Source organism: Sinohyriopsis cumingii, chromosome 8 (assembly GCF_028554795.1).
Source record: "Sinohyriopsis cumingii isolate HCF-2022 chromosome 8, ASM2855479v2, whole genome shotgun sequence".
In the NCBI taxonomy this organism is placed as follows: Eukaryota; Metazoa; Mollusca; class Bivalvia; order Unionida; family Unionidae; genus Sinohyriopsis; species Sinohyriopsis cumingii.
In genome coordinates, this window is record NC_142968.1 from 33,335,328 (window position 1) to 33,357,973 (window position 22,646).

At 35.7% G+C, this 22,646-nt stretch overlaps 1 protein-coding gene across 1 annotated transcript in view; it reads right to left on the reverse strand.

Moving 5' to 3' along the window:
• LOC149793256 (uncharacterized) overlaps window positions 1-20,246 on the reverse strand; it is a 240,775-nt gene extending 220,529 nt beyond the window's left edge. The window contains exon 1 of the mRNA XM_089967229.1: window positions 20,084-20,246. Within this exon, the coding sequence (XP_089823355.1) occupies window positions 20,084-20,141 (58 nt within the window). The 5' untranslated portion in view covers window positions 20,142-20,246. The remainder of the gene's footprint in view (window positions 1-20,083) is intronic.
• Window positions 20,247-22,646: the final 2,400 nt, after the last annotated feature.

The following is a 22,646-nucleotide window of genomic DNA, read 5'->3' on the forward strand; positions in this document are numbered from 1 at the left end:
CATTATGGTATGTAAAGAAAACTATAACAAACATGCAAAGGCAAATATGGTAATACACTAGTTATCACTTAAAACCCAAAACATTACCTACCCCTACAGCTGGAGTTGTGCGAATCCTTTAAGCAGGCCGCTTGCTGACAAAACCATTAGTATTGTAAAGGTCCTTTACATGTAGTAACGTATTTATACCTTTAGAATTTTCGTTATTCTTTATCAAAGGCACCTTGCACGTGTGGCACAGGACGAATCGTACTGACGATTTCGAAATACATAGACCATATTATAATCACCCTCGGGTATCGTTGTACAGAGAAAAAGAAACGAAACCCGAGTACATGTATTTAATTAACAACATTTACACCATTCCGTGACAACATCTTTAGGCATAATTTTGGACTTGGTTGATTTTCCACCCACCATCTAGGTGGAATTAGGAACTTTTAGTCACTGGCATCTAGTATATGAAAGGAGGAATCTGGAATTAGTTTATTTTCTAACCATTATCTAGGCGGAATGAAGAACTTAGTCATTCACATCAGTTAAGTAAGTCATAATTAGGACTTGGCTTTTGTGTGTCTGTAAAGTTAAATGACTGAAAATATAGTGATATTTTGTGATTGTAATATCACTGACAGTTCAATAAAAATATCAATAAGATATAATAACATTTACTGTTTCTTGTACAATTTGAATGATTTCAGCAGCATTTATATTTCCTGTTTCTTATAGCTGTAATTTTATTGTTTATTTTTGGCACAATTTATAACTTCTTTCCACAGCTTTCCTTGTTAAATTTCTTTTTCAGATTTGTTGTTGTTGTATTTTTGTTTAACTTCAATTGGATTTAACTGCCCTCAAACAAGTTTTCATCTTGTTTTCCGTTTTAAACATAATTTCGCTTTTCTCCTGACCTGAATTTCCTCGATATGGACCCATTTTTTAAAATCGTCTGCGAAACTTTTTTTTTCAAATAATGCTCTATCCGATCCCATTCCACAACGAGATTTCAAATAAGTACTTGTTCCGTTTATTGTGTAACAGAGGATCATTGTATAGAGCTTTCTGATTGGTCAACATTTTTTAATTGCCCAATGAATCGTCACGTAACAGAAACTGATGGAAAAGAGCATGTCTGCAAAACGTGGCGATTCGATTTTTCGAGCGGGACGAGAGACTGAATAACTATTTGAAAAATGTGCGGCAATGAGAATACCCTGAATGCAAATTTGATGGGAACATAATTAGTCAATCTGTATGAAAACTGAACGCCAGGACAAGCATTTTGCTTTTTGTGCCATAAAGAGCTTTACAGTAACGGCTAACGTTCTGAATAGGACAAGGAATTGAACCAGGAATCAGGATGATTTCGAAGTTATACAACTCCAAACTGATTAACTTCAGAATTTAAGGAGGGACAACGTGTAGATCACTGGCGGGAATTGTTGCCAGATATCCATGTCTATCAAAGATAGTCATATCTTTGCAGAATATTCTTGGCTGAAACGTAAAATCTACTTTCAATCTCGTGAGGCATTATTGTGTATATTATCAAAATATTCTTGGTGTGTTGGAATTCAGTGTAAAATAAGAGTAATTATATCATGATAAACGTTTGTCATGGCTGCTTATGGAACAAGGACTAATTCGAGAGTCCATGACAGCATCATAGTTTGTGCAATCAAAAATCCAGTCTACAGTACAAGTGACATAAGGTGGGCTCCTAGCTTTTCTTCTCATAATCAAATTGTCTCAAATGGATGCTTTTCTGTAATTTTGCATTATTTTCAAGGCTGAATTTTTCAATGCAGATTAATATTTTATATATGTTTATGTGTTCACATATGCCTGTGCATATGCTCCAGGCTTGATACTTTGATTTTTAAAACCACATAATTATTTAGTGTCAGATACTTGTTGTATATACTGTAGATGTTGTACATCACAGACAGAAGGCCTCGAGGTAGATTAGTTCTGTAACTAATTGAATTACCTTCTCTAAATAAAGTCATTATTATTATTATTGTTATTATTATTAACTCCCATTTCTCTTACCTTGGATGTCATATAATTACAACATCAGTATAATTGTTTTCATGCACAGTTAAATATCACCTTGGTTAATAAAGTCCTGTTTAATTCATATCCATTATTTCTTTTAAACCTGCTGAAATGTCTGAAACACTATAAATAAATTCAGTAATATACTATATAATGATCAAAATTGTAGTGATAATCTTACAAAAGTTTTAGTAATTGTTTTGTCAAACTTCACAAATATTTCAAAGAAATCTGAGTGAGACCTCAACATAATTTTAATGAATGTTTGGTCAAAATATGTGTGAAATCTCGCCAAACTTTAAAGTGAAATGAAAAATACTTAAGTGATGCCATGTTGGATTAGATTTTGTATGCAAGAAAGAAAATGGCATTGCCCCTTAGGACAAGAAAAACCTAAATCTTATTTGATAATGTCTGTCAAAATAAAATTTATGATCCATTTTAAATATTACTGTGAATATTTATCATTGATTCCCAATAATGTCTAAAAATCATTAGGCAGTTTAATAGAAATCTGAAGTATATTTTTTATGGTTTAGGCAGAAATTGCTTTAAAAAAAACCCGTCTAAAAACCGCCTTTACATTTTCATTATTGGATAGGGTTTCTGCAGGTATTTCCATCTAATTAGGCAGAAGTAAAGATTCCACATAGTAACAGTAATTTGCATATTCCGAGCTATATTCCACCCTGAATCTGCCTAAAAGTGATAATAAGGGGAATCTAGGCTAAATAAGCGGAATAAACAGATTCCGCTTAGTAGAAGAAATAAACAAATTCCACCTAGTAGGCGGAATAAACAAATTCCGCTTTAAGTAATAGACGGACTAATTTGCATATTTCGGGCTGTATTCCACCCTGAATCCGCCCTGAACCCACCTAAAATTTATAGGTGGAATCTAGGCTTAAGTGAAATCCGCTTTAAAATTCCACCTGGAATCTGGTTAAAGTCAGGGCGGAAGTTTTCGTACAGGCACCATGTACAGTTGTTGTTGTTGTTGTTATTGGGTTTAACTCCATTTTTCAGCACAAGATATGCTATACATGGAGACCAGTATAAATGGTGGAGGAAGTCCCCTGGAAAACTCTGAAAAGAACCACCGACCCACGAGAAGCTACTAGCAAGCTTTCTCACGTACCCCCATTGGCCGATCCCAAGACTCAAATCCATTCAGACAGAGGTGAGACGGCAGTGGTCCATAACGGTGGGCGCTTTAGACCACTCGGCCACTCGGGGCCCCTACCATGTAGAACCTATCATACATTAAAAATGATATTAAACCCAAACATCAACAACTGTACATGTATTTATTTCCTCTGTAGCATTCATACATATCCCTTTAACTGATTTACATGATAAAACTCAACTTTTAACCTATCAAAACTTTAAAAAGCTGTTTATTTCCTTGTGTCAAAATGTATTTATTTCACCAACTTTTCTGCTTCCTGGATTTTTTTTCAATGTTCCTGTCTTGTACCCTTTCAAAATGAAAGCACACCCAATCAGATTGAAACTGGGGATGGGAGAAGAGGTTCAATATACTAAATTAGCTGGCCATTCCAGGTAAATCCAACTGTATACAGGAAATACTGATTTTTATGACAATGAGTAACAATTCTGCCCAGTCAGTTTGTGATGACAGAAGAGCTGGCTTCCTCCTCACATCTCAGTGCAATAAAGTAGTCTAGGGATAGAATAGTATAATGCATGTTCTAGTATAGCTATTAGAGCTTAGGTACCACAAAAAATTTTGTACAGTCCACTGTATTCCTAAACATATAGTGGTACGCATACCATTGTGTAACTCAATTATACTGGAGACCAAATATTCAATGTTCTTGGTCAGAACCTGATACTTATTGTCAATAGCTGGAAAACTTTCCTGCTATGATTTAAAGCAAGATAACACCAACAGTAACCATAATGCTAATGGAAAAAAACCCCAATTATTATCTTGAATATAAAAGAAAAGAAAATATTTCAGCGCAAACGAAAATCACATCCCCTCCCCCCACAAATTAAAAGGCTAGTACCTTATAGCAGGTAAATTTGCTCTGTGTATGCTAATTGTTGTAAAAGTTGCAATCAAAAAGCAAATAAAGTGGGACAATTAAGCTTACATTATATCCGATACTGTGAAAAATAACATGCTAAGGTTAGAAAACCTACTGATACAAATAGGAAGTGTTAGTACTAAAGCCTACAATTTTCTAGCTACCTCGTGATATAACAGGCACAATATGTATTAGAAAGAGCCAGTAAACACGAAACACACTTACTCACTAAATGAGAAAATATTTTTCCTGGACTTGAGAAATTACGTAAAGTTCAGACATAAAACATAACCAAGACATAAAATTGGTATTAGCAGCTGCCTCGCTTGGTGCTCAGCATTAAGATGTTAGTGTTAGGACTGGTCAAACTTAGTTGTGAGGATGATATGACTGGGTGGGACATGATGCAACATGTCTACAACATTATAAACTGCCACACTGCAGACATCATAGCGATGTGACTAAAGTTGCTAAGTTATGCTAAAACCCAAAAACACAACATGTGCTGAAAGGATTATAAGTTTTTCTAATATTCACCCAAAACAAAGAAATATTTGTTTACTATTACACTGATTTTAAAATTAAGGTAGGCAGGTCAGATTTTGTAAAAACATATTTAACGTGACTTTTGTGATCATTTTTTTATCATGGAGGAAAAGTGCTATTGTCTGCATTACTCTGCAGTGATTATTAGGGATGGTTGGCTGACCATAAACACATATGGGTGGGGTGTTTATATTTTATGGAACAACTGTGTAAATAAAAAAATCTTATATGAGACTATTCCTATTAAAATGCCCAGTTAACAACCAAATAAAAAAAAAATGGTAAAATTTACCAGTTTCTTCAGACAGCAATTACATGTACTGACTTATTTAAAAAAATTTAAATTACATTCAAATAAGTTCCGATATTTACATGTTATATAAACATAAAGTTCACTCAAAGACTCGAGTGCTGCCAATCACCTTAGTGTTAAGGAAACTAAGTACACAATCTCTGCCCTACACTGCAATTTTTTATTTGTTAACTTTGCATTACAGTTTGAGGTCTGGTTCTTTAAATCGCTAACATATCCAGACAAATGTATGCAAGAGCATAAAAATCAAGAGTTCTTAAACCCCTCTGACTGCCAGATACTTTTTTCTCAAATACATTCCCCCATTACACGCGTTCAATATTACAAACACTGCATATAACCTTGAAAAGCACTCCTCAGAACTAAAAGGGATCCTATATTAATTCAGGACAAGGTCTTGCTTTCAAATTTATGAAGCTTTAGCTGTACGGTGTAAAAAGATTTGCAGTGTCATAACATGGATCAGGAGACTTGGCACTGTAGTGTCTGCTCATCAAAGTGGTAGAATGCAGGTGTGATTCCACCATAAATAAATTGTATCACATTACAATCAACACAGCTATTGATCTTTAAGGAGTAAATGAGGTTTGCAAGCAGTAAATATTATTGTCAACAACAACATGCCATTACCTTTACTATCACAGGTAATAAACAAGCAGCTGCAACATTTCAGAGGCAACTGTGCTGCACACCTGACACTGTACAGGTCTACGTTTGACAATGGATTTGTCTGTTTCTTTATGTTTAACTTCACAGATAAAATAGGGTTTGCAAGCAGTAAATAGTATTGTAAACAAAACAAAACCATTACCTTTACTCTCACATGTAGCTAATGAGCAGCTACATCGTTACAGAGGCAACTGTTATACACCTGTCAGCATACACGTTTACATTTGACAATGGATTTGTTTATTTATATTATTTTATTTACATGGATCTATAACACCATGCAGAACTATATAACAGAAGTAAGGTATTGTTCATGGGAAATGCTATAGATTTAGGAAGTTGTTGTTGTTGTTGTTATAGGGTTTAATGCCATTTTTCAGCATAGGATAGGCTACACATGGCAGCCAGTATTAATGGTGGAGGAAGAACAAGGGAAAACCCCAGAAAGAAACACTGACCCACGAAAAGCTACCGGCAAGCTTTCTCACATATCCACATTGCCCAAGCCCAAGACTTGAACCCATGCAGACAGAGGTGAGATGGCAGCGATCCGTGATGCAGAGCACTTTAGAACACTCGGCCACTCGGGGACCCAGACTTAGGAAGTAACTAATGACACCTTTGCTCCTTTTAACCTGGTAATATTAAATAGTGTTTGGGCTTCAAAAAATGAAAATATAATCTTTTCATGCAGAGTCTCACTTCCTGATGATGTCACTGCAGCCCTAGTAATAAAAGACTAAACAACAAAAAAGGAATAAACAATTTACCCTGTGCCTTTATCAATCATCTGAGTATGTCATGCACACTGCTGAATCTGATTAAAATTATAAATGCCCATCTTAAGGGATACAACTTGCCCACAACCCCCAAAACCAGTCCACCCAATATATGAAACTAACCAATCAACTTTATTTTGTCTGATGCAAATCCGTCCACTTATAACACACCATACTGCCAAGTTTTAACCAATGATCATTCAATTCAAAACAAGAACTTCATGTGGCATTGGCCTTTAAGCTGCCTGGCTGTAAATCTGGTTACCTTGTGGATGTGGTCCTTTGGAAGTGCCTAGAGCTCAATGTCCTTGGCACCACATAACCAGTAAGAAGTTAAAAGTGCCATTAAAACCAACAAAATAAAAACTGTCAATCTGGGATATTTGTTGTAGGAACAATTGACATGATTTAACTGTTTCCAATTTTTCTAATCTTGTACACAGTCACATACACTTAAAGTCCTGCTAGCACATTCACACCAAACATTCCATTAGGCATACATGGTTTTGTTTTACAGGTCTAGCTCTTGGCCTATTTAGTAGAGAATAAAACAGGCAGCTGTGTTTATGTTAAATTAATTAAAGGGCTAACATGAACTTAAGAAGTTGAAAATATTAATATTAGTGGCAAGACAGGAAATTAAGTGCTTTAATTAGCAATTTTTTTATACTTGAACTCAACATCACTACATTTATTTCAGATTTAGTATTTGCTGTAGAGTTTGAATGTTAGTGCAAGTTGAAGGAGTTAAGTCATTAGTCCCATTATTACTGTGGCGTTCTATGATGTTCTGCTATGAGTTGGGGTGGGGTGTTCCCAATATTTTATTTAAATTACTATGGAACTCCCACCCAGGCTCATTTTTGTAGGAAGTGAAATTAGTGATGGAGAGAGGTAAAGCTCTGAGGCCCCAGTCAGCAATGCCAACAATTAAATTATTGAGAACACAAATGTCAAGTTCAAAAGAATAACAATTTAATACAATTTAAACGATATTAATTTCTCAACCAATCTTCTTCCTCTTGACCATGTAACAACCTATTTCATCACGTGATTATAGTGTGAGATGACTTTCCCCTGTACTTGGTTTCTACTCATCTGTGTTCTACTCTGCCAATTCCTTTCCTCCTTCCGGCGTTCTCCATACTACGATTCTTCCTATACACTTCCCCTTCTTGTCTCCTTTTTCTCCTCCTCCTTCTCTCTCTCTCTCTAGCGACAAGGCTTGTTCTCTGCCTACTGCCTTGTTCTATCCTGTCTCCCCTCCCTGATACTCTGGACTTAACTACCCGGTAGTTCTGTCCCCAAAAGCTTCCTTTACGAAGCTTTCTGTCCTTAGAATGTACTAAGGGTTTTCCCACCAGTTCACGAGCGGCTTCCTCAGAGTATATTGCTGTTTGACCAGTATGATGGCTTACAATCACTACTTCATTCCCAGCCCAAATGACTATTAAATTCTGGTTCAAATTGATGGCCCCACCCTTCCTCAGTTCCGACTGGTTATCAATTCTACCCCAGTCGGTCGAGCTTAACAGACGAGCCTCAGGCCATCTGTCAACGTGGGGAGATTTACAACAGCAACAAGGGTCCTTTGTTCTAGAACAAAGCTTCCAACGTATACATGTGAGTTCTGACACCCAACGAAGTGGGGCTCTTGTACAAACACAAATCGCTACGATAGCCGCAGGGTCTACATACACATGGCTGCTAACCCATTCCTTTGTTCCTTACATAAACGTGGGCAGGCAAACGTGACAATTACTGTCAAAGCTTTGGTTCTATTCTTGCATAAATTTAAGTCTTAAGTTTTAGCAAATCCAAATTTAATTTTGTTTCATGCAGTAGGGACTTTTTATGATTTAGCTGTTTTCCAATTTTCTAGCCTTGTACGTAGTAGACATGTTGAATAGAATCCACATTTCAAGAAATGTTCTGCTTCTGCAGGCTAAAATAATACAAGTAGAATCTTTACAGCAAACTCACCCCATGGCCTTATGGACATTAATCATTTGGTTTAACGGGTCTAACTCTATGGTGTATGTAAGTTAGAACAGCAGAAATTTGTGTTTATGCAAATTAATTAAATGATTATTTACATGACTTCTAATTAGTTTTAAATTTTGAAAATGCTGATGATATTAGAGACAAGATAGTAAATTAAGTTTCTCAAATTATCAACAGTAACTTATATCTAGATTTTAAAGAAATACATATTTTATACTTGAACTCTGACAATCTTTGCCAACCCTTACACATAAACTACATTTATGTAACATTTATATTTTGAGGAAGAGGTTGAAAGTGAGTGTGAGTCTGACCAGATATATTATAATCATTTATATGTTTTCAAATCAACTTCTAGACAACTCATTAGTGAGATATCAAATGTGGGAAACACAGATCTATGTACCAGAAACAATAAAGCCAGTTACAGAACTATGATATCAGGATGTCTCCTGTGAAGTCCGCTAGGCTGATAATTCTATATACAGAGGCGATTGTAGTGGCTCCATTCCTACATTACTTCGACCAATCAAGTATCCTGGTGATTGGGAATTAACAAGTCACAAAAGCACATAGTTTGTGCAAGCGACCATAATTTTTATTGATTGATTGATTGTTAGTGAGAGCTTTTGAATTTGAATTTGGTACAGTGAAAAGAAACCATTAAAGAAATATGTTGTCTAGACAATTGTTTATTTTTTTGCTCTACCAGCTAATTCCCCAGCGTAGCTGCCACCTACCCCACAATGATACAACATTCACCGGAGAACTGGTGCTACGAAAACATATGAAAATCAGCAAAATGTTCAATGTCATATGTGCAAACATTGATGTGTATAAATGGTGAAATATGAGTGCAGTTATGTTTAATCTGTTTAACATTTCCAGTCAGCTCCTACACTCTTTGTACAGACCATAATCATGAAAAGTGTCTATTTTTTAATATACACAAATTAACCATAATTAGCCTTTACACCACTCAACATGGTTACAGTATTTAATCATTATTCATCCAAATGGGCAAAGAAATCCCTTCCTTTTGAACTATTCCATTTTTTTATTTAACTCAATTTAGTCCTTGACAAATGATAATTCTTTTTAACAAAATTAAATACTAAAGACAATTTGTAAAAACTGTCATGTTAATAAAAGTTTATTCATGCTTCATAAAATTAACAGCATATCCAACTTATCAAAAACTGCCAATGAAAACAACATAGCATTGGATATTCATGTAAGCAAGTTTGCTTCCTGGTTTTTTTTTTGTTGGTGTTATGATCATGTCCCCATGTTTCATCTGGTCAAGTGTGGCTTACAGATTCATTTATTTATGCAATCTTGTCAAGTGTGGCCTATAGATTTGTTTTTATAGCAGTCTTGTCATGTGTGGCTTACAGATTTATTTATTTAAGTAATCTTATCAAGTGTAGCTTAAAATCTTGTGTCCTTTTATTTCTGGAACGTGTGTGTGATTTAGATTTTTAACATAGCCTTAACAATGTTGCAGTCATATCGCTATGATGTCTGGAGTGTGACAGTTTATAGTGATGTCTAACACTGAGGCTTCATGCTGCAGATATGTTGCATGATATCCCACCCAGTCACATTATCCTGACACCAGGCCTACCAGTCCTAACACTAACCTCTTAATGCTGAGCGCCAAGTGAGGCAGCTGTTAGTACCATTGTTTAAAGTCTTTGGTATGACTCGGCTGGGGTTGCAACCCGCGCCCTCCTGCATCTGAGGCGGATGCTCTAACCACTAAGCCACGGTATTTCTGGCGCAAAATTTTCAACGTATTTCATCAAAAGCTGAAACAGGGCATGAAAGCCCAGAAAATTGTATAGAGTTTATGTAGTCACCTGGATGAAACAACCATGATCTACCAGACAAACTTGAGTGGTGGTTGATTGTTTAGAAGGAATTAAAAACTGCACTAACCCATCCTCCCATCCCTGTTAAAAACTTACATCTCTGTTACAAGAAAAACTTACTTCATGGTCAATAAAATAACCTTAAACACTGTAGTACACTCAATTTTTATATTTCCCAATACCTCACAGAAAGTCACAATTATCAAAGTACTGCTAATTTAAATCCTATTTTTAGTAATAGTTTGACTTCATTTTCATTTTCTGTTTCTTTTCATTCATTTTACGTTATTCTTTCTTCATTTTTGGTTCATTTCATAATCAGTCTTGTTCCTTCTTTGCCTCTTGTCCTTTAGTTACTGGTAATCAGGCATGTTTCTCGTCAACCAAATCATTTTAAGCCCACCTGACTATGACCAAATTGTCTTGGCATGAAAATCAAGTGTACATTGTGATAATTTAATGCCACAACCCAAATTCAACCCACAGAAAGGGACAAAATACAGCATGATTTCATAATCTTCCGTGAACTAGCTATAAATTGTCGTTCTCTTTATTTAACATCAAGCCAAATAATCGAGTTTTACTTTTACTTTTTCAGGCCACAATGCATATGAGAGTAGAAAACTTGCATGGAGGTGATCTAATTTTGTTATCCGAATATAGTGGCTCGGGTCTTCCTTATTTGATGCCAACTCAAAATATAAAAATGCATTCAAACTGTCCAGATGTAATAAGCTATACAGTTTGCTTTAAATCATCTGCAGGAGTTTTGGTATCACATGTCAGGCAAATCAATGAATTATAAACCCTCAAGTATATCCTTGTTATCTTTGAATAAATCCTACCATTATTTAAACACCAAGAAAGCAAAAATTTACAGGCAGATGACCTAATTCTTTTTTCTTCTTGCAAATACAGCTAATGGTTTGGATTATTTTAAGGTTTGTAAATCTGCCCTGAAGTATCTATGCAAACAGCTCCACATTAAACCATGTGCAATTTAGAAAAAAATACTAATAGCAGAGTAAAGGCACATATAGTTTGACTGTAATTAACCTTAAATAGCCCCATTAAAGACACTGTACAGGTAGCAAGTCAAATGAGTACCTTGACTGCAGTTTAAATACCCAGTAAGATATCTAAGGCAGCTAACTACTTTACAAAGTTCTTAAAACACGCTGACCAAGTAATTTCAAACAAATATAAATCAACCTACCAGATATACTTCCGTGGGTTGCCATGATAAATCGCTGATTTTTATTACATAGTCAACAACACACCTCTTTTCTGACTCTACTAACACAATCATGTATAATGTATCGGAATCTGAAGTAATGAGAGGCAACTGTTTATATCCAACACTTGGTGCAGACCCCTCCACCCAATAATAGATTAGTGGCTTGTGGGTTGTTATAGCAGTACATCAACATGAGACAACTTACTGGGTGAGAAAGCATGCCAGTAGGTGGGTTAGTTGTTCTTAATGGTCTTTTCCAAGTTCTTGTTCCACTAGTTCTACTGGCCAACAGGTATAGCTGAACGAGTGCTGAAAAATGGCATTAAATCCACAACAACAACAAACTACTGGAGTCAAGTGTCCTGCCAAGGGACACACAGTATGACACCAACCCAGCCTGATCAAAACAAGATTTCGGATTTACCACAGAACACTTTTGATGGTGACACAATTACAATGTTTAATGACAAATGACTTGAATGAAAAAAGAATTATGATTAATATGTGCATAAAATATCCAAATATTGGAACAATTAACATAATCCGCAAGAACCAAATAATGGAAATACAAATAAATGACTTTACACAGTACAAGCACAAGAGTGAATGATTCGCAGTGATTACACAACAAAAGAATGATGTGTTTTACTTAAATAGTAAACACTGGTATTTTACTCATATAAGACAAATGTATTCACTCAAATAGTGAAATTAATGAAAACAATGGGACAGATGTACAAAATATCTTCACAGTCCCAAAAACACATGGGTATTACAACGATTAGCCCACAGCTAATAGATCACATGTATGGAGTTACACACTTCGTTACCAGCATACCGGTCAATCAAGCCATCAGCGCCCACCAATCTCGGTCACAATACCCGACCACCTGCTACTCAACCAGCAACACTATACTCAGCTCTATGGCTGCTATGGTTCAGCTTCACAGCTGCTATGATCAATTCATATAGTTAGCTCTACAGCTTGTTCCACAACGACTCCGATCACTCTGATAACTCTGGTCAGTCTGACCACTTCGATCACTCTGGTCAGCTCTACAGCTGAAGACATGCAAGTCATTAAAGTAGACAGCTCACTGACAAGTCTAGATTTTGTTTTACGGTGAGGCATTTTATACACAGATGATGCCACAGTACAGGTCTCTGCGCTGGAAGTATTTGATTCTTCCCATCAAAAGCACTTGGCAAGTGCAGCATAGGATAAACTTAACTCACTATTTCAAAATATTTGTACAATATACATAAATCACCCTTAGGTTACTCGTTGTACATAAAAACAAAACCCCAAGTACATGTATTTAATAAATAAAAGGATTTATATAATTCTGTGACAGTATTAACCCATTCGGCCCTGATTCTATCTGTAGGCGTGATCCGGTTTCTGCATTCATTGGCCAATCCCGCCTGTAGTCGTGAATTGTTTACTGCCTTCAATGGCTGATCCCGTCTCTAGTGAGGCGTGATGAATGTGTGTTAGATACGTCTCTGACTGGTTAGAAATGGGTTTATTCTAAGAACGAAACAACTATTAAACCAGTCAAAAATGATTTTACTTTCATTTGTGGAAATTTGAATTGTTCAGAAGCCATAATAGGGCTACTGTTTGAGAGCTTTTTAACTAAACATGTTCTGTTCATGAAAAATCGTAAATGATGGCGGACTTAAGACTGATTTTTGGTGAGAGCAAAAATGAAGAATTTCTCGGGAAGTTTTTCAATTAAATCAATGTCCCCAAAAGCAATTACCTCTATTTATATCCATACCTACCTGTATAACTGATTGAATAGGCACTGGATAAATCACCCTGCTAATCTAGATAGGCTACACTGCACACTTTAGTGCTTAGAAGTTGGGCTGTATTTTGTGGGTCCAATAAACTACTACAGTCCTGGCTAGATAACATAACAGTGCTAATTGAGCAGGATATTATACCCCTCCCATACTCTACCTGGAACCTGGCACAATAAGCAGTATAAATGGCCTGTTTTGTTGACTTTACACACAGTTAAACATTCTATGTTGACTGAATACGTGATACTTTAGTGAAAAAAAAGTACAATTCCCTTGAGATGAGGTCAGTCTTAACCTTTAATGCCCCACAAAAAGATAATAAGGAATAAAATCCCTGTGTAAAAATAAAACACACCTGGATCCTGGGACACAAAATAAAACTTCCTTCTGTAAAACAGCATCATCTACCTGTCTTGAAAATGGTCATATATATATATATATATATATCTGGTACTGAATAAGCAAGTCCAGTTTTTAAATCTCTTTCACTGGCCACTTCAATCAGTGAAAAGGGAGCTGAGAAGTCAGGTTGGGAGTGTATCCAACTTTTAATCCAACAAGATACCATTTGACACCAGTCAAGTTCAGCTGCCTCTGTAAACAGCTTCACACACAGACATGCCAACCCTAATAAGACCTCCTGGGCAAAGCAATCAATAATTTCTGCAATGTGTACCAACTTTAAGTAAGGTGTAATAACATATAATATATAATGATAAACATGCATTTAAAATGTCCAGAAATGTAACTGGAGACTTATACAGTGACGGTGTACATTATGTTCAACTACAACGTTTGAGATGCACGTATAACTTGTTACATCCAGTACAGCTTCATATACTGCAGTCCCAAACCCTATGCAGCTCAATGGCTTCATGCTGTCTAATTTCAATCTGGAGCTATCATCTACTTTTTTTAATCCATTTCTCGCAGCAAACTTTCTGTCATCTCTTCCGCAACGGGGCATATTAAAATCAATATATGATATATAATATATACATAATGGTTGCCATTCCAGCTTTTTTCACCAATAATTCTGAAAATTTCTTTTTATTATTCTTTGTTATTTAAACATTTTAAGAGGCATATTTTCATTTTGTTCTGAACACGAGTCATTTCTGAGATTCCATTTTAGAAAGTTCTATAAGCAAGAGCTTGATCAAGCAGATTTTCTGCATGAAACAAATGTGCACAGTTGAAAGCGTCCAAGATATCCCTGTTAAGCCATTCTGATTCTCTGAACTCCATTGATTTTAATATAACAGCCTGAATCAAAATCAATCATGGACGAGCAATTAGCTGGCTAAATTAAAACAACAATCTTGTTTCCATAATTTTTGCTCTATTATTCCTTAAATCAATATTTTAAGGGCCCTTTCTGTAAGACTTGCATTCAAATCAAAAGAGCTGACAGGTCTGCACACATTGTGTGCACATTGAGATTAACATACAGCACAAATTATAACCAGTGGCAGCAAAGTAATTAGGTTTCAATCACCCCATGTCTCTTTAAAAGTAGTGCCCCCCCCCCCCCAAACATGCAACAGCTAAGAGATTCAAGATTGTACGAAGAAAACTGCTGCAAATCTTTTTTTCAACAGCTGCTTATTAGCAATGTGTTTCCTATAATGTGTTGCCACCGCCTAGTTGGCTGTGCAGAAGTATATCACTGATCATTATTAGTCTGCTTTTTTCAGTTGAAAAAAAATATAGGCTTAATGTTTTTCTGTCTGGGTTGGCTTAGTCTTAACTAGTTCTCACTATCATTCTGTCACATCTAACAACTGACCCACACTATACTTTACACACAAAAATTTAATATAATTGGGTTTGAGTCAAAGCTGTTCCAAACCCAGGCGGACCAGTGTCTTGGGCCAAGATGTCCCTAATTGTAATAAATTTAGATATTAATTGCATTATACATACAATTTCTCTATATTGTAAACAAATGAAAACATATTTATTTATTCATAGCAAAGTGTGTGTCAGTTCCATTTGCATGCAAATCTACAATATGTATTTACAGCAGCATCCTCTTTCTCCCTCTCCCGTTACACGTGTTGATTTGGTGACTGGAGATCTATGCCCTAACACACGGCCCATTCTGGAGACAGTCCATAGAAAAGCTGATGCATTACAAATTTAATTAAGAAATCATGATTGCGACTGTCAGTCCATACAATTACACAAAGTTTTGGTCCAAAGTTTGCAGTTTTTCGTGATCCTTTCCTTTCATCTTGTATGGCTTCATAGCACTTGTTATAAATATTTAATATAAATGTTATTATTTAATTAGTTAATTACTACTGACCATTCAAACTTTATGGGTTTGATTAACCATAATAAGTAAACAAACAATACCATAACTATTACTGAATGCATGTTTTGTTTATTGAAAGATTTGATGACAGATTGTTCTAAAATTAAAAAGTCAAGAAAACGGTGAAAATTAACCTTTATCTTTGCATCAGTTCAGTCCTGACTGTTGGATGCTCTAGACATTAAATATCACCAGAAAAAAAACATCCAGATGAAAATTATTGAGAACTGTGTGTTGTGATGTGATTTGGATTTTTAACGTAGCTTTAACAATTTTTCAGTCATATCGCTACGATGTCGGCAATGTGATAGTTTATAGTGATGTCTAGCACTGGGGCATCATGCAGCAGACATGTAGCATGATGTCCCACCCAGTCACATTATCCTGACACTGGGCTGACCAGTCCTAACACTAACCTCTTAATGCTGAGCGCCAAGCGAGGCAGCTGTTAGTACCATTTTTGTAAGTCTTTGGCATGACTCGGCCGGGGATCGAACCTACAACCTCCCGCATCCGAGGCGGACGCTCTAACCACTAGGCCACCGGAGCGGTCATTTGATAACTATGAATGTTTACAATGTTTGCCAGATAATAAACTCGGTCAATGAAAGAAGAACTCCAGTCTATCACAACTAATATCAGGGATGCTGGATTTTTTGGTCTTTGAAACACTCACAGCTCTCGTTATGACATCACACATCATTTTACATTCAATTTTGTTTGTACTGGATCAAACCTTTCAGTTTCTCAGGGCAAGAAATATGTTAAATATAGAAGTATGAGGCTTGAAATAAAGTGAATAATCACCATTTATAGGTATGTGCACTTAAATTCTAGAAAATCACACCCATTATTGAAATTTTCTGTATTGAATGTCTACATGACCTGTACTTTAATGAGATCCTAAAAATCATACACAGATCCATTGAACATAAAGAAACATTAAAAAAATATGGAATGATTTTTACAATGGACATTACATTACAGCACTATTATATAAATTGTGGACCAATATGTAGAGAATGTAATGGGATGTATTAAGTTTAATGTAGGACTAATATGTTAGTTGGTTGACTAATGTTGATAAAGTATTCCCAAAATCATTTAATCAACTGTTGAATGTGTTAGGTAAAAAAGGCAGAGTTTTAATACAAATATATCAACTTGATACTCCGTACAGGCAATGTAACTTGTGTAGTCTTCACCTGAAATGGACGCCATTGCAAATATCAAACAGTTTAATTTTTATCTTGGCTTTTTCATCTCACACACCCACCCCTGGAGGATTGCAGCCAGGATATTAAACCTAGGTCTTTCCACACTTACTTAAACATTGAACCAAATACAGGGTCCATCTAGGCTAATCCAATCAGATTTTACTGATAGAGAGTATAATGTACAAAGGAAACAAAATTTTCACCCACATGACTGTATATTTTTGGAATGGATGGCTGAACAATACATGGGTACCAAAACAAAAAGATCCTCCACTGACATTTCCTTAACACATACATACACTATATTACTAATTCCTCAAGTGATGTCACGAATCTATATAGTTCTGATTAGTCAGTTTCATCTTATATTGTTCACCCCATTTGAGATATTTAGACATATATGTGACTATGAGGTCAGATTTTCATCAACGATATAGTTGCCTCATCTGTCAACATATTCCAGATGTTAAATACATACCAATTGTACTTGCAATATCTTAGAAAATGAACCTGGGCAGTATGGCTTGATGTAAGGGTTTCTAGTAAGGTTGGCTAGTAAATGGCTACCCTATGACAATACTGCACAATGTCAGCGAATTCCAATCTTCTGAGAAGTTGCCTCTGACCCTACACACCAATATAAATCTCTGAAAATCAGGTGGCAAGTGTCAGAGGAAACTACTACTGCTTCATGCTGAACAAGCTACTGCAGTGAGATAATAACCATGGAACTGGTGGGAGGGGAAATATTACAAACCACATCATTTGTTGTTAATTTGTAGATGGCGAGTTGACAAGTCTATTTCATATTTAACAAACAAAAATAAGTGCATGCATCTGCAACAGCTGTCTCAGATGAATTTTTAACTTAAGAAGAATAAGACAACATATTAGGCAGCTAATAATATTAAAATAATTTGAATATGATAAATATCTTGTATTGATTTTCCACCACCTGTATTGATATGTGTATCAGTACAGCAAAAATAATGATGCATCGATTATACTGATGAATCATTTCAACCCTGAATGTGGTAGTGGTTTATGTGCCATGAGGTAGGTAATCCCCTTGTTCCACTGAATGTGGTAGTGGTTTATGTGCCATGAGGTAGGTAATCCCCTTGTTCCACTGAATGTGGTAGTGGTTTATGTGCCATGAGGTAGGTAATCCCCTTTTTCAACTGTGTCCTCTGACATCAACATCAGTCATGATAAACCAATCTGGGTGGCATCACAGAAAAGAAAGTAGCTCTACAGTAATACTAGATAATGTCAACTTCCTACTCACATTAAAAAATGCAGCAGAAAAACAATTTTTGGACCATATAATTTCGGGTTGAAAATTATCAGTTTCTAAGCATGTATGTCCAGATTTGAGACTTTTTATCATTATATCTAAAGCAGTCTGGTTTGAATTGTACACAGTACGATGAACCTTTGAAAAAAGTAGTGTAAGTTTGAGATTTGGATGAAAAGGATGCCAGGGCATTGCAAAAGTGAAGCACTGCCAAAATACCAAGATGGACATAGCTGCGTTCATTAGCTCATGATACACATCGTGTAGAATAAAGCTCATTAACACCTTTTCAGCGAAAATGAAGCCCCTATCTCCCACCCATTATTACCCCCTTGTTTGTGTCCATTTTCTGTAGAATTGTGTTTTACTCTTCACGAGATGCCTCTAAATAAATAATTACACTCCAATGTTTGACCGTATAATTACAATTATTATCGTCGATATGCAGATCTAAATGACCATATATACTTTGGTAGAACTTGTTATAGTAAATAAGACAAACCTTCAACATTTTAGGGTAGTTACTTGAAAATATGCACATCGCCCCAGTTAAAAATGTCATGCTTTCCTGGAAAAGAATTTAATGTTCACAATTTATATGATACAAGAAAACAAAAACATTGTTAACATTATTGTATTGCTCTTTTGTCCCATTGTTTGTATTCATTGTTGTTTTGTATTTTAATGTAGGATTGTTGTAGATTCACATTAGCTGTTTCAATTAAAAGATAGTTCACCTTTCTCGTTTCAGGACGGACCAAACAATTTCCAAGAAACCCATAACTTTCTAAGGATTACCCCACTGAAAGCAAAGGATTTTGGCGTTTCTTTGGAGATAGAAACTAATTATTAAATTGCTGGTAAGACAACTTCCAAAGGTCATGCATAAGCTACCTAGGAATTCTATATGACTAGAAGGTTCGGCATAATCCTGTCGCAATGCATTGTATTATCTTGACCTCTGAAACCTAGATATTTACAACCTCGAAAGTAATATGTGTTACTTACGATGCACACAAAGACAATGGAACACACACACACACGCTGTAGCATTACAATTTAAAATTCCCTAACATGTATGATAAAAGTATTCATTCCTATTTAAAATGTCAACATTGTTTGGTTAAAAAAAAAAAATGTCTCTACTTCAACTGAATTCGGCATTCTTCAGCTACCATCGCATTTCAAGCAACTGAAATATATGTAAATGAAACTTTAAAACTTGTTGCAGGATTTAATTACATCAGGAAAAACACACTGAAGTATACGCGCCTGTATGGGCTGACAAGTGTGAAACATTTTTGAAGATTTGGCCTCTATAAATTCACCAAGGAACATGCTACACAACATTTATTACTGCAGTACGACAATACACCCCAACATCATACATATCACAGTGGACGTTTTACATTGTAGGATCTGTAAAAAGGTAAATCAGCTATGTACCGCACACTGCAGACCGCCCTAAACAACCGGGATGTCACTTCAAAAAAGCGTAAACATAACATCTAAATCAGATGAGCATAACAACTTTCAAAAATAAACTTTAAAAAAAAAAATATGCAAATTGCATCTCTTTTTAACTGTTATCTTTCAACCACAGCCATGACAAACTACCAATATGAGATAAAACGCACAGGTTTTACACTACTGGACCAAACAAACGCGACAACACTAGAGTAGGCAAATAAACAGCAACTTAAAATGTTAAGTTCTGTACTTTACAGGTCTCAACCCCAGCCCTCTGTACAATGACATAACTTCAATTGTAACAAGCCCTTGTGCATCACTGTATATCTACTTAGGCGACACTACTTCACGCACCGTCGGCTCCAAAATTTCAAAAGAGATTTGACACGCCATGGAGTCGTTAGTTTTGTTATGGTACCAAATGTAGACATACCTGATATAGAAAGTAAGACCAAAAAAACTGTCACAGAAAATACGTTGGCTAAATCCATTTCTGAGTCTTTTTGTTACCAATTTAAATGCTCTGAGTCACTAGAATTCTACGAGACCTTTGGAGACACATCCGCCATGACTCAACTTTTCTGTTCCCAGCATGCACTGTGCAACAGGTAAGTGTAGAGTGTTTACCTGACTTTCAAGAGGCGCCCGAGGGAATTGATTTTACTGCCAATAGAATATAAAGCATACTTTCAACTATAATAGTGATACACTTTGCTAGTAAATTTAGAACAAAGACATAATACTTGTGCGCTAAATTTAACAAATAACCTGACAAGCGTAAAACTGCAATTTAACAAGTGTGGGACTCTTAAATCATTTGAATATTCTGATTTAACAACAACAACAACACAGTTGTGTATATGTATTCTGTCGCTGGTAAGTCAGCAATGAAAATTCCTTTGATTTATGTACTTGGTTTCACTCTTGCACAAAAGCAAGATCAGAGTTCTAAAATTATACATATAGAAATTTGATTTCAAATTTAGATAAATAATCAGCGTCTGTTGTGTTTCAGTGAATAAGCCTCCACATCTATCACAAGATATCACTTTTATCGTGTTATTCTTCTGTCAGATACATTGGTGTTCAGATCTAAAATAAATGTTAATCTCCACCAAAATACTTGGTCGTCCATATCTCAAATGACCTTGCTTGCAACATACACTTACACAAATAATACCAATGTCACATAACCAAACAACCACATCAAACTTTAGCAGTCCCAAAACGCAGCAATAAAATTAACCACGGAAATTGAATCAGTGGGCTGTGAATGTTTCTCCGTAAATCTTCGTACACCCACAAATGGGGTTGCTTCTAAACAATGGTCTTATAATCTTATCTACCAACTTGAATATGTTCAGTTCAAGCTGTGCCGCCAATCTTGCTGCTATATACACTGGAGGAGACTTTAGTGACGAAGAATGGAGAGTTGAAGATCCTCATATATCTGTCTTCACCAATATTCGTGTTGCTATCTCGAAAGAAAAGTTTAATTTTATACAATTCTGTGACTGTACAAGATATTGCTGATTGTTTGAATCGCCATAGTCTTGTGCAGAACCAAAACTTTTCGCCAATTAATATAAATCGTCATTCTTTCCCAAAAGCATCGTCTACATGTAGGACATTAGTTGTTAAAATTGCCAGATGTATAGATGGGAATCCAGTACGGAGCTATATCTCTTTCGAGAGGCGCCCATATAGACGTCGGTAAATTTAACCGTCCATTATACTTGACCGTAATTTATTTATTTACAGTCTCTTCATATATCCTACAATTATATTACTTTTATTATCTTTGATCTCACCAATTTCATTTAACATACACTTATCTGGTAATTATCCAGACGAGGAACTACAAGAGTCCCATAAAAGGGTTCTGTAGTATTAGCTTATCTTTGGGATGTCCATTCTCGGAAACGATGGCGTACACCCGGGTTTCCTTGTTTGATGATGGAAGATAGAATATAAAACCTTCCCGTTCTAAGGTCTTTTACTTAAGTAATATTTAGTATCATTGTGTATGTTTCCGTGTTGTGTACAACAAGTTGGTTCTTTTAGGGAGTGTAGGATAGTCGGCCAACCCACCCACCCTAACCCTCCTTGTTTACCTCCCTTTCCCTATTTAATCGTCAAAATTCACACACTCGAGATTTATTTTATTGCCGCTCGCTCCTTTATAAGACCAACTATCACACGTGGCCGCTAACGTTCTTTTATACGGAACCTCAAGCAGGTGCGTGTCATGTATTGTTTCTGTGTTCATTTAGTGTCGCACTAGTTACAGGTGTGATAAATAAGGGATTAAGGACATTTCTTGATGATGACGAGGGGCCAGAATATCCTCTCAAATGATTCTAACAATAACAAATTTCAATGTTGTTATTTGACGGGATTTAACGAATTGTTTGTTGCTAATTAGTGACACTTTAGTCAGTGTCCGTATCTATTAGCTGGGATGGGAATAATATGCACAGATGGTCAACGTATATCGGATTATGGAGTTTTTTTTGTGATGATAAGAGGACGGAATGTCCTCATAAATGAATGTAAACACTAACAGGTCCTGGTTCTGACTGTTATATGACGGGGTTTTATTGTTGCTAAATAGGCCATGCACCGCATATACTCCCTTATAATTCGAGTCCAACTGCAAACAACGTAGACTCTAATCTACCATTGCATCATGCGCCTATGGATCAAAGCATGCGTTATTTTGTTCTACTGATCACTACAAGCAGACTGCAAATATGGTCATAAATGAAAATCGTTGACGCATGTAATTTCCTGATTTATCGAATCTTATATATATATATATATATATATATATATATATATATATATATATATATATATATATATATATATATATATATATATATATAGTTGGCGAATTATGCGACGGCATATCTGGGTTTGTGCAGTTTGCATTTTCACTGGAATTATAAGAGTGTATACTGTATTTAATCATACGCTTTAACGCAAATGCTTAT